The sequence below is a fragment of the Acomys russatus genome, chromosome 31, assembly GCF_903995435.1.
Source record: "Acomys russatus chromosome 31, mAcoRus1.1, whole genome shotgun sequence".
Taxonomy (NCBI): Eukaryota; Metazoa; Chordata; class Mammalia; order Rodentia; family Muridae; genus Acomys; species Acomys russatus.
Genome location: NC_067167.1, coordinates 21,708,529 through 21,723,089, shown reverse-complemented (window position 1 = coordinate 21,723,089; position 14,561 = coordinate 21,708,529). Strand labels below are relative to the sequence as shown.

The 14,561-nt window shown below is 44.5% G+C and overlaps 1 protein-coding gene across 1 annotated transcript in view; it reads right to left on the bottom strand.

The window, feature by feature from the left end:
• The window catches only part of Poc1b (POC1 centriolar protein B), a 98,042-nt gene that overhangs the window by 59,996 nt on the left and 23,485 nt on the right, over positions 1-14,561 (bottom strand). The window contains exon 4 of the mRNA XM_051139952.1: positions 14,003-14,182. Within this exon, the coding sequence (XP_050995909.1) occupies positions 14,003-14,182 (180 nt within the window). The remainder of the gene's footprint in view (positions 1-14,002; positions 14,183-14,561) is intronic.

The following is a 14,561-nucleotide window of genomic DNA, read 5'->3' as shown; positions in this document are numbered from 1 at the left end:
TTGTTAGGTCATGTGCCACCTGCATGCCCCCTCCTGGGATCTTTACCTGTAAATCCCACTGCCTTTGTTGCATCCCCTCTGAGTACCATGAACATGCCTCCAACACTCTCCTCCACTCTCTGTGCTTATCTCCCTCCCCCCCCCCCCGCCATTCATCCTCCTCTCAGGAAATAATTTCTGTACTCAGAAACTGCGCTCATGGTTGGTTTCTAGTTTCTGCCCATGTCTTCATTTTTCCTCCATGACCATGGTCTCCTCCAACTGCGACTGGCACTTTTCTCTCAGTCTACAAGCAATTGAAGTAAACTTGAAATCTTAAATCAAAGTGGCTCACTTTCTCCCTCAAAATGCTTTGGTGGCTTTGCACTGGCTGTGGGCAGAAGTCTGACATCCTGCCTGCTGAGTGGAGGTCCCCAGGCCTGTGTCTCCTAATCTGCACAGTGGGATTTTGCTGGCACTGTAGGCATCTTCTTTCGGGCCTTGCTCCTCCTCACGAGCTGTCCTGATGCCCGACCTAACTGCTTACCTCACTGGAAAAAACAACTGGGGGCCAGGGAACTAGGTCGGTAATCTTTAGACCTTCATTTTCCCTCCTTCCCTGCAAATCGAATGTCCCAGCTCTTTAGCAGGTCACCTGCTGTGGGCTCCCTTCCTCTCTGCTCCCATCCCCAGCCAATCACTCAGCTCTTCTATAGCCCCCCTCAGGACCCCATTCCTCTGTCTTAGCCTCCAACATCCAAATCTACAGATTCTCCGTGGGAACCCAGCCGCTGGCCACCATCCACCCAAGAAGCACACAGGCAGAGAAGCAGGTTTGCAAGTGTCAGCTCTTCACTCTCTCTCCTGTCTCCAAACCCAAACCTCCCAGTTTCATGCCCAGCCCTGTAGCTGATGACCAGCTGTAGTCTCACCTCCCTCTCTGCCCCCATTCCCAGGGGACTAAGTGGCACACTCTGCTTTCCTCACACTAGTGGAACCCCAGAAATCCTCTTCTAGCCCACGTCCATCTCTAAGTGTCAGCTCTGGATACCAGGAAAACACATCTTACTCAAAGCCCCCAGTGCGCATGTCTGGCAGGTTCTCAGACGCATTCCATACAAGGCAACCCACAGCCACTGTACTCTCCTAAGAAAGGACAATAGAAACCAAGGAACTGAACACCTACCAAATAAAGACAAAACCAGATAACAACACCTAGAACTACAAGTATCCCAAATCTAGATGCCTAGAAGCCAGCATAAAAACAGTAACAGCCAGGACAATGTGTCTCCACTAAAGCCTAGCAACTCTACTACAGCAGGCCCTGAGAAATGCAATATATCTTAAGCCCAAGAAAAAGACCTTAAAATAGCCTTCAGGAATATGTTAGAGGCCCTGAAGCAGGAAGTAAATAACCCATTATAGAAACCCATGAGAATGTAAATAATTCAAGACTTGCAAGTGGAAATAGAATCAATAAAGAAAACTCAAACTGAGGGAAAACTGGAAATGAAAAATTTAGGAACTTGAACAGGAACCTCATAGACAGAATATAAGTAATGGAAGAAAAAAGAAGACAAGATAAATAAAAAAATGGATACCACAGTCAAAAAAAATATTAAGTCTAAAACAATCCTGGGACAAAATAACTAGGAAATTGGGGACACTATGAAAAGACCAAGTTACAAATAATAGGAATAGAGAAAAGAAATGATATCCAGGTCAAAGGCCTGGAAAGTATAACCTAAAGAAGATGCCTATCAAAGTAAAAGAAGCATACAGAACACCGAATAGGCTAGATCAGGAAAAAAAGTTCTGTTGGCACATAAGAAACAAAACACTAAACCTACAGAAAAAAGAAAATTAAAAGTTCAAAGGGAAAAATATCAAATTGCATATAAAATCAGACCTATCAGGATATCACTTGACTTTTCAATGGGGACTCTAGAAGCCGGAAGGGTCTGGGCAGATGTTCTACAAATTCTGAGACTGCAGATGCTAGCACACATTACCATACCCAGCAAACATTCAATCACCATAGATGGAGAAAAACACTCCCTGGTAAAACCACATTTAAGCAGTACCAATCTACAAATCCAGCCCTATAGAAGTCACTAGAAAAACTTCAGCCTGAAGAGGCTAACAACACCAGGAAAATACAAGGAATAAATAATCTCAGACCAGCAAATCCACAAAAACAAAACCAAAAACCACTAGTCCTAATATATACAAATAACAAACTGAGAAAGAAATCAGGGAAATAACATATTTCACAATAGCTTAATACATTATAAAAATCTTGGGGTAATTCTAACCATGCAAGTGAAAGACATATATGATAAAACCTTCAAGTCTTTGAAGAAGGAAATTAAAGAAGATGACAAGAGTGCCTATCGGTAGGATAGTATGGCCATCCCATCAGGAGCAATCTATAGATTCAATGTAATCCCCATCAAATTTCCAACTAAATTCTTCACAAAACTTGAAAGGACAATTTTTAGCTTCATATGGAAACACAAAAAATGCAGGAGAGCCAAACACTCCTGAAGGTTTAAAACGGGGAGGACAGACCCACAACTGGCCATCTCTTGTCACCAAATAAAACTTACAGTACCAGGAATAGGTTACATCTTGGCCAAATGGGCCCCATGGGAACCACCAAACAACCCAGGCTACTGTCAAGGCTATTGATGGCTCTCAGCAAGCTGACAGTGAAGCCCTATTGCTGAAGACAACACTTACATAGCTCAATGAACACAGAAAAGATGAGCTGGTGCCTACCTGGAGCCTGCATCCCCACAGACTAGTATTCATGGTACTGTTAGGGACTCTGCAGGCTATGAAAGGAGAAAGGTAAACACCAACCCAGCAAACCCTTCAATCTACAGGAATGACCTGCCTGTAAGATATGCCGGTGCAACAGTGCCACAAGGCTTGTGGGAGTAAGCAATCAAACTTTGATTTGAGTTAAGGCCCACTTCCTGAAATGGAACCCCTACCCACGTTGCGTGGATGGTGAAGAACCCGAGACTAGATAGGCCAGGATTCTAGGGGAAAAGCAAACACTACTGTTCTAGAAGCACAGCAATAAAATGCCTCCTGAGGCCATTCTGCTGTACCCATAGATCCGTGTCTTGCTCAGCCAACATCTGAGAATGTCCTTCAGTAGCAGATGGGAATAAATACAGAGATCCACAGCCACACACTAAGCAGAGAGCAAGACGCCTTGGATTATTCAGTCCTGAAAGGGATGGCTTCAAATCCCTCGCCTCAGGGCACAGGGAACTCTGTGGAAGAGGAAGCAGAAAAAGCATAAAGGATACCAAAGAATCAAGGCCTTTTAGACACAGCAGGCTAGCACAGGTATAGACTCACAGAGCCTGCAGTAGTCTGCACAAAGCCTGCACAGGTCTGCACCTGATGGGGTCCTAGAGCTGATGGTAGAAGTGGAAACACCCCACCCCGACCCTAGTCCCTAACCCAGAAGCCAACTCCAATTGATAGCCATGAGCATATGAAAACTCAGTTTTCTCCAATAGCGTCTCAGTGGGGAACAAACCACTCTGAAGGGTAGGCTCATGCTCCACAGCAGATGCTCAGCACAAAACAAACTCAATGGCACTGCTGGAGCGTCTTTGCCCACAACCTTAAGTCAGACCAGTTTTTTGGTTTTATTTTTCCTCTTCTACCTTACAGCTCCTTGGTAGATACACTATGGCTTCCAGCTTTGGTCTTTATGGGATTCCTGAGTATGTTAATGTGTGTGTTTCTGCATCTATATGCGTTTTCTTTGGCTCATTTCTTGTTTGGTTGTTTTGTCATATTCCGATTTGCTATTTATATATTTTATTATCATTTCTTAGATGCCTGCTTGTTTTCTAACAGAGACAGGCAGGGTGTGGATATGGGTGGGAGGGAAGGGGGAGGAACAGAGGGGAGGGGTTAGCTATAGGACAGGAACCATAATCAGCATATATAAATGAAAAAACCATTAAAAACACACACACACACACAATAGACCTTATATATCCTTCAAACTATCTACTTCCTGGCCACCTCATCAATACTCCCCCAAACTGTTTAGCCTCCCAGGACAGTCTTACAGGGGCACATATTCATATATACACTGCTCTCCCGGCAAGAGCCTGATATCTGCCTTCCTAACATAAGAGAGAAATCTACCTCACTCACTCTTCTAACCCCACACAATGCGCCACTGAATATTCCCCAGTGAGTTCCTATGAAAACAAAAAAGAAAGAATTGAGACAAATTCAGTATTATATATAGTCGATGAGAGCTGATGTTTAGAGTATTTTCAATTCATTGTACAAAAATATTAAGTGTACTCAATGCCATGAAACTGCATGTATGAAAAATTGTGAAAGTGATCAGACGGTTGGGCTCAGTAATTTTTCTAACACTATAAAGACTGGAGAAGTATTATGTGTTTGGTGAACATGGTGCTTCAAATTCCCACCTCATGCTGGGCTTGCAATACAAGATAGAATACCATGTCAGTGCTGGGCAGTGCAAGGACCAGCCAGTGAGCCAGGGAAGTAAGTGATGCTACAGCATAGTGTGCTGCCTGGTAAGAGTGTCCGGCAGATGAGGCATGCTGCGTGTGCTTCCAACATATTGCTTCTAACTTATGTTAAGGCAGGTTTATAATGATACAACGCTATCAAAAGGCAAGAAGCATCTAAACAGTTTATGGCATACACACACACACACATTTTATTTATTTTGTTTTGCAATTTATAAGCTCAAAAAAGTAGTTGGAATAGCAACAACTTAAAAATTAGAGGCAATTTCTTTTACTGCTAAAATTAATGCTGGAAACGCAGTAATACTGGAAAACTCTCATTTTCATTCTTTCTTTTTTTCAAGATAGGGTTACTCTTGTAGTCCTTGCTGCCCTGGACTCGCTGGCCTCAAACTCACAGAGATCTGCCTGCCTCTGCCTCCCAAGTGCTAGGATTAAAGGTGTACGCCACCATACCTGGCTTTTCCTTTTCTTTTTTCAATCATCCTTTTCCCTTTTTTATTTAGCCCAAGACCACAGAATGACACCATGATCAGTACGGATTTTCTCCCTTAATTAATTATCTCTGGAAAAGCCCTCAGATACATACTCAAGGCATGTGCCATAACCAGCCTAGATATTTGTTATAAAGTGCACTCAAGCTGACAACTAAAACTGGCAGTCAGCACCCACTCCCATAAATGGGAACATACTCATTTCTTGTTTTGGACAGTATAACTCCAGGCTCTCCAGCTGCTGGCTTCCAGGACCTATTCCAGTGGCCTCTCAGCAGGTGTGCAAGCATCTGGCACACAAAATTTATATCATTGTCATTCCTGGTCCCACTTGGACTGAGTCAATGTTATCAGCATCTTAGGGGCTTCAGCCTTCAGATAATGGGTTGTGGGTCTTCTGAGATGCCACAGTCAGATGGGCCACATCGCTAACACATCTCCTTTCCTGTATCAATTCACATATTCTATTGGTTCTGTTTATACAGAGAACCCTAATACAAGTAAAGCTGTGATTACATATCTCCGCACAAACATCCTTTATAAATGACAAACAGAAAGCTAGGAAAGTTATGACCAGGAAAATAGTAGTATAGGACATGATAAATGACATTTTTCAAGCTCAAGAAATGACAGCAGATGGAAACTTGGATCTATACAAATGAGCAAAGTATGCTGGAACTGGAAACATGGACACAAAATGTAAAAGTAATTTTATTTCTTTTTTTTCCAGATAAAACTGGCTGCTTAAAAATCTGGGCTTTTATCATGTATACAAGTAAAACTGCCAAAAAAGTGAGTAATGGGAATAGACTTAAGTAAGTTCTAACATTTTGTCTAAAATATTATAAGATAAAATGTTATATTGTTAGAGGAAGGTCCAACTGTGTTTTCAGATGCTGATTTCAGTGCCTGGGGATCTGGTTAAACTATCTCCTGTAACCATGTGATGTAAGGAATGCTCCCCAATTATCCCTGACTGGCTAGAATAGAAGGAGGCGGAGTTTTAGGGCCCAGGCTTGGAGGAGGGGATGAGGTAGCAGGAAGACAGGAAGCTGTAGAGATAGGAGCCCTCACAGAGCACGATGGTGGTGAGCACGTGGCTGTAAGGACAGACTGATGGAGCAGAGCTGCCTGGGAGTCATCAGATTGACAAGTGATTGGCTTTTATGTGGGCTTTAAAGGCACTAGGATTGGTACTGGGTTTAGAATCTGCCCAGCATAGTGCTTACAGGTTAAAAATAAATCATGGACTCTGAGTCAGTTTGGAGAACTAGCTGGTCAAAGAAAACTCCTGCCATATAATAATTTACTGTATTAACTAACATAGAAAGCATAATTATTTATATTATATTATATGTTACAGATTATGTTAAGGATACATAATCAACCTCTAGATGTTACTAATGAGCAAAAAATAAAAACAAAAACAAAAAAACAAACAAACAACAGTAAATTTAAAAAGTCAAGAAAGGAGAAAAAAAAGGGGGGGAACCAAGAAATATTCAACTGAAAAGGCACCAGGCTAATCACAGATGCTGCCGTGGGGTATGATAGCTCACCTCTACAATATCAGTGCTAGGTAAGCTGAGGCAGGACAAACATGAAGTTAAGGCCAGTCTGGGTATGTAGTGAGACCTTGTCTGAAAACAAAACAAAACAAACAAAACAAGGCCCAAACTGCAGGTGTAACTACTTAGAAATAAAGTAACTTTTGTTGGTCAGGTACACAAAATACATTAAATAAATGATAGTCGTTACCTTAATACCATTCCCCTAAATTATATGCAAATATACATAATGACTTTTGAGAATCCCATAATAGTGACTACAGTATAGCCCCAGGAGGAAGAAATGGAACACAAGAGCAATTGATGGTTGATACGTTTTGATACCTCACTATATAAAGGAGGTACCTCAGTTGTATTCATTGTACGTAGCAAAGGATTGAGGGTCAGAAAGGTAAAGTTATGGGTTACTAGTGAGTCCGTTCTTGTAACTACTGTGCTGTCTCTCTGCTCAAGCCAGCTGATGGTACTGCATCCCTGATGGAGGGATTCTACTTCAACAGGAAGAAGGTGCCCAGCTACAGCAAGAGGCAGATGGCCATAGCAGCCAGCATGCCTGTGTCTTGGCTACAGGGCTATCCAGCCAGCAGAGCTGCTGATGCTGTGTCCTTGACACAGGCGCATATGAGACTCACTATCTGAATGAGAAATCTACTCCTGGAGATTTTCCCAGCAAAGCCCTCTTGCCTTGGCCCAGGTTTCAGTAAGCCGCCTTCTGTATAGTACTGTGACTTTGCTGGCAAAGTAAGAAGGCCCTCCCGCAGGCATATGAAAGGTCTAGGCCCTCTGCAGCGGGCAGTGCCATCATAAATACCTGAGCTGCTTCTATTCCAGACTGCTAAATGTTCAAGCATGACTCAGTCCCTGCCATGCTCTCACCGCAAGACAGACAGACGTGAGGACTTTAAGCCTTGCAGGCCTTTTCAGTCCTGCTTTAGGACAACCTCGTCACGGCTATAGTCTCAAAGGAGCTAATTCGAACAGTCTGGGACTGAGTGGCTCTTAGAGGTTCCCCTCACCTCTTCTGTTCTAACTGCAGTAAGATAAGCTAAGGGTAAACTCTGGGTCTAAACAGCATCTGTCAGAGTGCTGCAGATTACATCTCAGTTGTTATCCCATCCCTTGTATCCTCCCATTCCTCCCTTCCTCCCATTTTCCCCTTACTCCCCTCCCCTATGACTGTTCCTGAAGGGGACTTCCTCCCCCTGTATATGCTCATAGGGTATCAAGTCTCTTCTTGGTAGCCTGCTATTCTTCCTCTGAGTGCCACCAGGTCTCCCCATCCAGGGGACTGGAGGATAACCATTGAGATGTAATATGAACAAATTAATAAAATTTTTTAAAAAAGAATAAGAAAACTGAAGACTCAGGAAAAATCATAAATGTCGGAAGCTTGGGGTGGGAATAGGGAATAAAGAACAAGAAAACATAAATAAGATTTATTGATGGCATGGTAAAAATATTCTGAAAGCTAGATTTGGTAGTAGTTATATAAGTTGGCTAAAAGTCATAGAACTGTACTAAAAAAGCATATGAATTACCTAGCATATAACTTATATTTAGTATAATTGTTTTTTTAAAATAGAGGAATACGGAGGGTTAAAGGATTAGGTGGGGAAGGGGAAGAAGGACAAAGAGAGAAAAGGTTAGTTTGTAGGTAAACAAAGGCTAAGGATGCATAGCAAAACCTTATGGAAGCCTATTATAAGCTAATTTCAAAATAAAACTTTAAAAAAGAAAAAAAAAAAGAGTCCTGAGAGCACATACAGGGAAAGCTGCCAAGAAGTGAAATTCATTCACTTTCACCAAGTACTTATCAAGACATATTCTTCTGGGCAGGGAGGACCCTGCAGTTTCATGAGTCACTGCAAACAGCATGTAAACACATGACGTTTAAACAGTCCCTCAGAACCGCGGTCCCAGCACCACAAAGGTATTCCACCACAGTCGGGAGTGAGTAAACACCTAGTTAGTCTGAACAAGACTTGACCTAAAGGTCCATGGAATAGGTGGAGCTGCATAAACGCCATGTTCAGCATGCACACACAGTATTCCTGAGTTTGTATTAAAGGCTCACAAAAATGACCGAGCCCCAGAGAAGCTCTTGATACTGCCCCCAAAGTTATGTGAGAGCTGGGACCAGCCTCTGCCTATACTTGATTCATCCATCCCATTTCTACATAATATTCTGAGCCCTCTTTAGCCCGTACAGACAGCAATTCTCATACTGTGTGGGGCTGCCTCAAATGCCCACCTTCCAGGTACCCACATCACTAGCCCCTCTGCTCGGTTGGGTCTTGGCTCCAATGTCACACTAGTATGTGTGACTTCTCCAACCTCTGTGTGTCACTGTTAATATCCTTGCTGTTTGTCTCCCCTTGGCAGGAGAGGCTCTATCGGTGCTGGGTTTCCCTGTTTCTGTTTCTCTCATCCTCACAGAATTTAGAACAGTGCTTGGCAAGAGAGCACAGCATAAATAAAATGCCTCTAACTCCAAGTCTGTCAGGGAAGGAGGGCCATGCGAACTGACCTAGGCATCACCAGGCTCGCGCAGGGGGAGTGAGAAAGCCTGGTGGAGGAAGCAATGTAGAGCAGAGCAGAGAGGAAGGCTGCAAGCCCTGGGTGAGAGCAGCAGGTGCAGACACGCAGCACACACAGCTGCGCTCTGGAGCAGCGCTGCACAGCTGTGTGAAGGCAAATGAATGGTGAAAGGGACAAAGAGGGACAGGCTGTCACAGAAGGCAAAACATACGGGCCTGGGTAAGGAGTCACACCGAGGTCAAAGCTGGGAAACAGCATGGTCAGACCTGCTTTTGACAGAAACAGTAACAGGTGTAGAGGGTGTGTGTGTGTGTGTGTGTGTGTGTGTGTGTGTGTGTGTGTGTGTGTGTGTGTGTGTGTGTGTGTGTGTGTGTGTGTGTGTGTTTATGTGGTGTGCGTGCATCTGTGCATGGTATGTGTATGCGTGCCTGTGTGCATGTGTGCGTGTGTGTGTGTGTGTGCGCGCTCAGAAGATTGTGTAGCATGGAAAACATTTAAAAGATGACCCTTAGAAGTTTCCACAAGGCCATCAGAACACAGATCAAGGAGTGCCAGAGCGAGGCTAAGATGGCAGGCAAAAGAACAACAGAAATGAGACAGTAAGCAAACAGAGACCATCTGGGATTGACACAGAAACAAAGACTGCAGAGGAAATGTTACCAATACTGTTTAAGTAAAGAAAAAAAAAATGAGAATGTGAGTAAGTAAAAGACAATATACCATTAAGGAAGAAGGAGAATGGTTGACGAGCGAACAACTGAATAGCTTCCAGAAACCGTAAATGAAGATGTAAAGAATCTGATTCATTTAAAGAGAGGCTTGGCAACTTGGAATACATGTCTTGAGGAGTTTCCCAGGATGCTGCAGAAAGAGACAAAGATGTGGAAATGCTAATAAAATGTAAAGCGATACATAAAAAAAAAAAAAAACATGAAATGGTACATGTGGTAATGTTCTAGAAGTAGAAATTTAAGAAGAGATTGGACAATGCGACCTAAGTTGTCTGGCTGATAAAAGAATCCTCAATTACAGAACAAACAGCAGATCCTCATCCAACCCCTGAGAACAGGTGCCAGCCACAGGCTCCTAACAGAAGATCAGCAGTGTGTCTTCATCAGCATTGCAGAGAGATAGTCACTGACAAACCAAAAGAACTATGCCGAGCGAAGCTGCACTTCTGTCTCCTGTGTCACTGACAGGAAAGCAAGACAGCAGCACTGCTCTGACAATCATCTGGGAGCTTCTTGTACATGTAAACAAATAGATTCTTTCTTTGGGAAAAAAAAAAAGTTTCCACAAGTGCCAATGATACTCAACGAAGGCCTCAGGAGTAGTTATGTAGGTGCTCTGACTAGAAACTGAACATCCTCATGCAGGCTCTGCTTCCGCTTCGGAATCATCTACAAAAGCATCTCTTATGTACAAGAGCAAAGGCCGAGCGGAGTGTGCCCAGCAGTGTTCCCAGGAGGCACCTGTCTGCCCAGCAGGCTGTTCTCCTCTGACCAGTATTATGTTGGAGTCAGGTCTTGGTCCGTGGCCTCTCTCAGCAACCACAGACCTCAACCTAAAAAGGAGGACAGGCCACTCCAGAAAGATGGCTGTGCAGCACATCACACAGAGAGATAAAGGAAGGCTCAGCACTGCTACTGGGCACAGTAAAAACCCGGGCTTTCCACCACGGTCTCTTTTCTCACTGAAAAAGGGAAGAGCATTTTCCCAGGATCCTGCGGGTCTTTCCCTAACTGGCAGTGCCCAGCCGGAGAAAGCCAGTCCAACAGCAATGTTCAGTCCCAAACACCATGAACTTCTGTTTCTCACTCTTACAACAGCCTGTCAAGAAGTGTCCGTAATGTGGCTGCGGGCGGGGTAGCAATATGATACAGGTAGGCATATAACTATTGGAGCATCTTGTCCCACACATTTCCTGTCTAACCACATCCGGTAATAACGCTCCTGAGAGTACACTAGGTCCCTCAGGCCACACTGCTTTTCTCCTGGCTTCCTCTGGCCTCTTCCCACTGAAAACATATTGTGGGCCCTCTGCCCTTCCCTCGCCTCAGCTCTGGAGCCCATGGGTCTCTCCTGACATCCCGTCACATAAATCTAGTTCAATACCTCACTCACACACCCCCGCATTCTTTTTTGTATCATTTTCCCACAAGCCACAACATTCTATAATAATTTAGTTTCTTGAACTCAAAGGTATTTGGGGGGAGATTTTTGTTTTGTTTTTGTATTTTTGTTTTGTTGTGGGGAATCTCATATTGCTTTGTTTAGGCTTTTTTTTTTTTTTTTATCTTACGGGTCTTTTGCTTATATATTGTAGCTTCTGGTTTGTGTTTTCATGGGCTTTTGGTATGTATGTTTTGGTATGTTGGCTGCAGCAAAAAAGTAACTGAGCTTTTTTAAGGAAACACATTCACTGGGCATGATGGTGCAGGCTTTTAATCCCAGCACTCAGAAGGCAGAGGCAAGCAGACTGCTATGAGTTCAAGGCCAGCCTGGTTTACACAGCCATTCCAGGACAGCCAGGGCTATAACAGAGAAATCCTATCTCAAAAAACCGTTTAAAAAAATGGGTGTGTGTCTACTTCTGGCCAAAGCAGCCATTTTAGGTATCTGACTTGGCGAGAGCAAACAGCCATTTCTCACCACTAGCTGAGGGAATGGGCGAAGGACTCTACTTAGGCCTGAGTCATGTCTGACCTTTTCTAAGAGAAATAGGGAGAGAGAGGCTTCCCCTGGGCATGCACTAAGCTGTGAGGATTTAAGCTTGGAGGCAGCAGTAGTCTCAGTACGAGTGTGTTTGAAAGAACACAGCAAGCAGGCAGAGGCCCAGAATCGCTCCTAGTTGTGCCTTGCTTAGTGTAATGTTATTAAACGCATCAGGCAACTAACTAACCACTGCAGAGGAAGACAAACAAATGTATCTGAGTTTTGACACTATTAAATAGGTCTTAGCTTTAACTCTCTGGAGCCTACTTTCCTCATCTGCCAAAGCATGCCTTCCTTTCCAGGCAGCAAATCCAACCCTGCTTGATATTGCTTGGCCTAGGCAGACTTTTGGAACCCCAGGAAAGCCTCCATTAGCCCTTCACTCTTTCACTCTTTCTTTCCTAAAAAATCAAAAAACCAAGACAGTGCCAGGCTGACAACACTGCCAAATGTGGCTGCCAGCTGGAGATGTGGCGCGGACTCTTTGAGGCACGGCTGTAGTGGCCAGTGTGTGCCTTGGTGGTTGTTTTCCAGCAGGACACCCCTTCATCCAATTCTCAGTTCAGGTTATCTACTCAAAGGCTTTTCCTTTTTACAAGCTGTAGCCTTCAATGGTTGAGGCTGTGCTCCGAGGTTCCTTTCCTATGGTCTTCTCTTTAACTGTGCACACCTTCCTCTCCATTGCAGATGCTTTGTCTATGCTCTCCTTGTCCGAAAATTTTCACTTGTTCACCGGCCTTTCCTCACCAAGCAACCACCCCACTTCTGGCTCCCATTTTTCTGTATTGGTTACTTTTCCTTGCTGGTTTGACCGAGGCAAGTCAGGGATGGAAGGGGTTCTTTCGGCTCACAGTTGAAGGGGCACTGTCCATCGTGGCAGGGGGGTCACGGCGGTAGGAGCAGGAAACAGCTGGTCCCACTGCATCCGTACTGGAGAAGCTGGTACCCAGCTAGCATCCTTATTTTATCATGTGCGAGAACCGAGCCCACAGAACGCCGATGCCTATAGTTAGAGTGGGGCCTCTCGCCTCAATAAAGCCAAGCTAGACACTCCACAGAGATGCTCCCACAGGTTTGTCTCTTAGGTGGTTCTAGACCTCTCTGGCCAACAATAGTCATCACTACACAGCGTGCTGCCTACCCCATCACTAAGTAGGCTGGAGAAAGGAACGTGGTCTCCCCCTTTCCCCTTCTTCCAGCATCTGCTCCTTGCTTTCCTCAAACAGTCACCAAGGCTCTCATCTTCTCTGAGACACCTCCTCAAGCCTTCCTCCTTCCTCCTCTAGGCCTCTGCTTGGAGACAGGCTTCTCTGGGAGGCAGCCCTGAACATCCTTTGTAACAGCATGCATTGCCTGACTGTACAGTGTAAGCTCCATACAACAAGGGATTCTGATGGCTTTGCTTATAAGAGATCCCAGCACATGCAATGTTTGCTGAGAGAATGAATGAGAGTGACCCCAGTCCCTTGTCTGGAGGTTGGGGGAGTTGAATACAGTCTGGAGTGGGAACTGAGAGAAAGAGAGGAGACGGGGAGCGCATTCCCTTCTGAGCTAACATGTTCTCTAACCAACCGGATGACCTGGGTGCCACAAATGGCCTATCTAAGGTTCACAAAGTTCTTTGAAGAGACAGACTTAAAAGGTAGGAAAAAGAGATTTGAAAAAGTAAGGAGATTTGAGCTCACAGCTGCAAGAAAAAAGCCCACCAGAGATAGTGTCATCTGATAGCAACTGACACCCCCCCAATCCCCCTTCACCACCACCCCCACCCCAGATGGGATTACTAAGAAAACAGACACTTCCCTGAGCAAGTGCTGAACAAAGAGCACAAAGAAAGTTAAGTCATGGGTGGTTTTGGTGCCCTTTTTTGTAGTCTGTCACCCTTTGGACATTAGATCCCCTTATGTTAACTAGGATCCCCCCTGCTTAGGGGGCATTGGGAGAAGAAAAACCTATAAAGAGACCCTAGGCCAATGCTCTGGGGTCACTTCCCCAATACCTTTGATTTGGTGTCAGTTGCGATCCAGCTCAAGCTGAACCATGAAAGATTCCTCCTGTGTTTACAGTGGTTTTGAGTCCTTTTGGTTCTTTTCGGGGATCTCAAGATCTGGGCAACATCTGGCGCAACAGGGACAACACGGTATGGAGAACCGTTTGCACTTACTTGGCGCAGCGCACCCAGTGTGTGTGTCGGTACAGGGAGTAAAGAAAGCGCTGACGGTACATGTTCCACACTTTAATGGATTTGTCCTCAGACGCTGTAACCAGGAACTGGCCATCAGCTGAAAAGTCCACACTTCGAACTGGGGCTGTGTGTGCTTTCAATTCGGAGGCCTTCCCTTTCCTGAAAACACAGTTTGACAGTGATAAGTTACTTAATTTAATAGTTATTTACCACACAGAGTTATAAACTCAAATAGCTTAATGCTCAGAAAACCCTAAAAAAAAGTATGCGAAGGCCATGTGTTGTTTCAGTCCTCACTCATACTGTTGTGCACTGGATGGGTTCATGGAAACCACAGCTGGCACCTGCTGGAGAGAGACTGCTTACCCCCCAAACCCCGAAATGCACAGCGGCTTCTGTCCTAACAGGACTTAGACAGTGTTCTGAGTCAGCCTCTACACGGCTCTTCCAGCCACTTCAGAAACAGCCATCTGGAGTTTAAAGATGTCTCAATCTAGGCTAAGGCTGATTAAGGTTGATGGCCCCAAGGCAAAAGTTT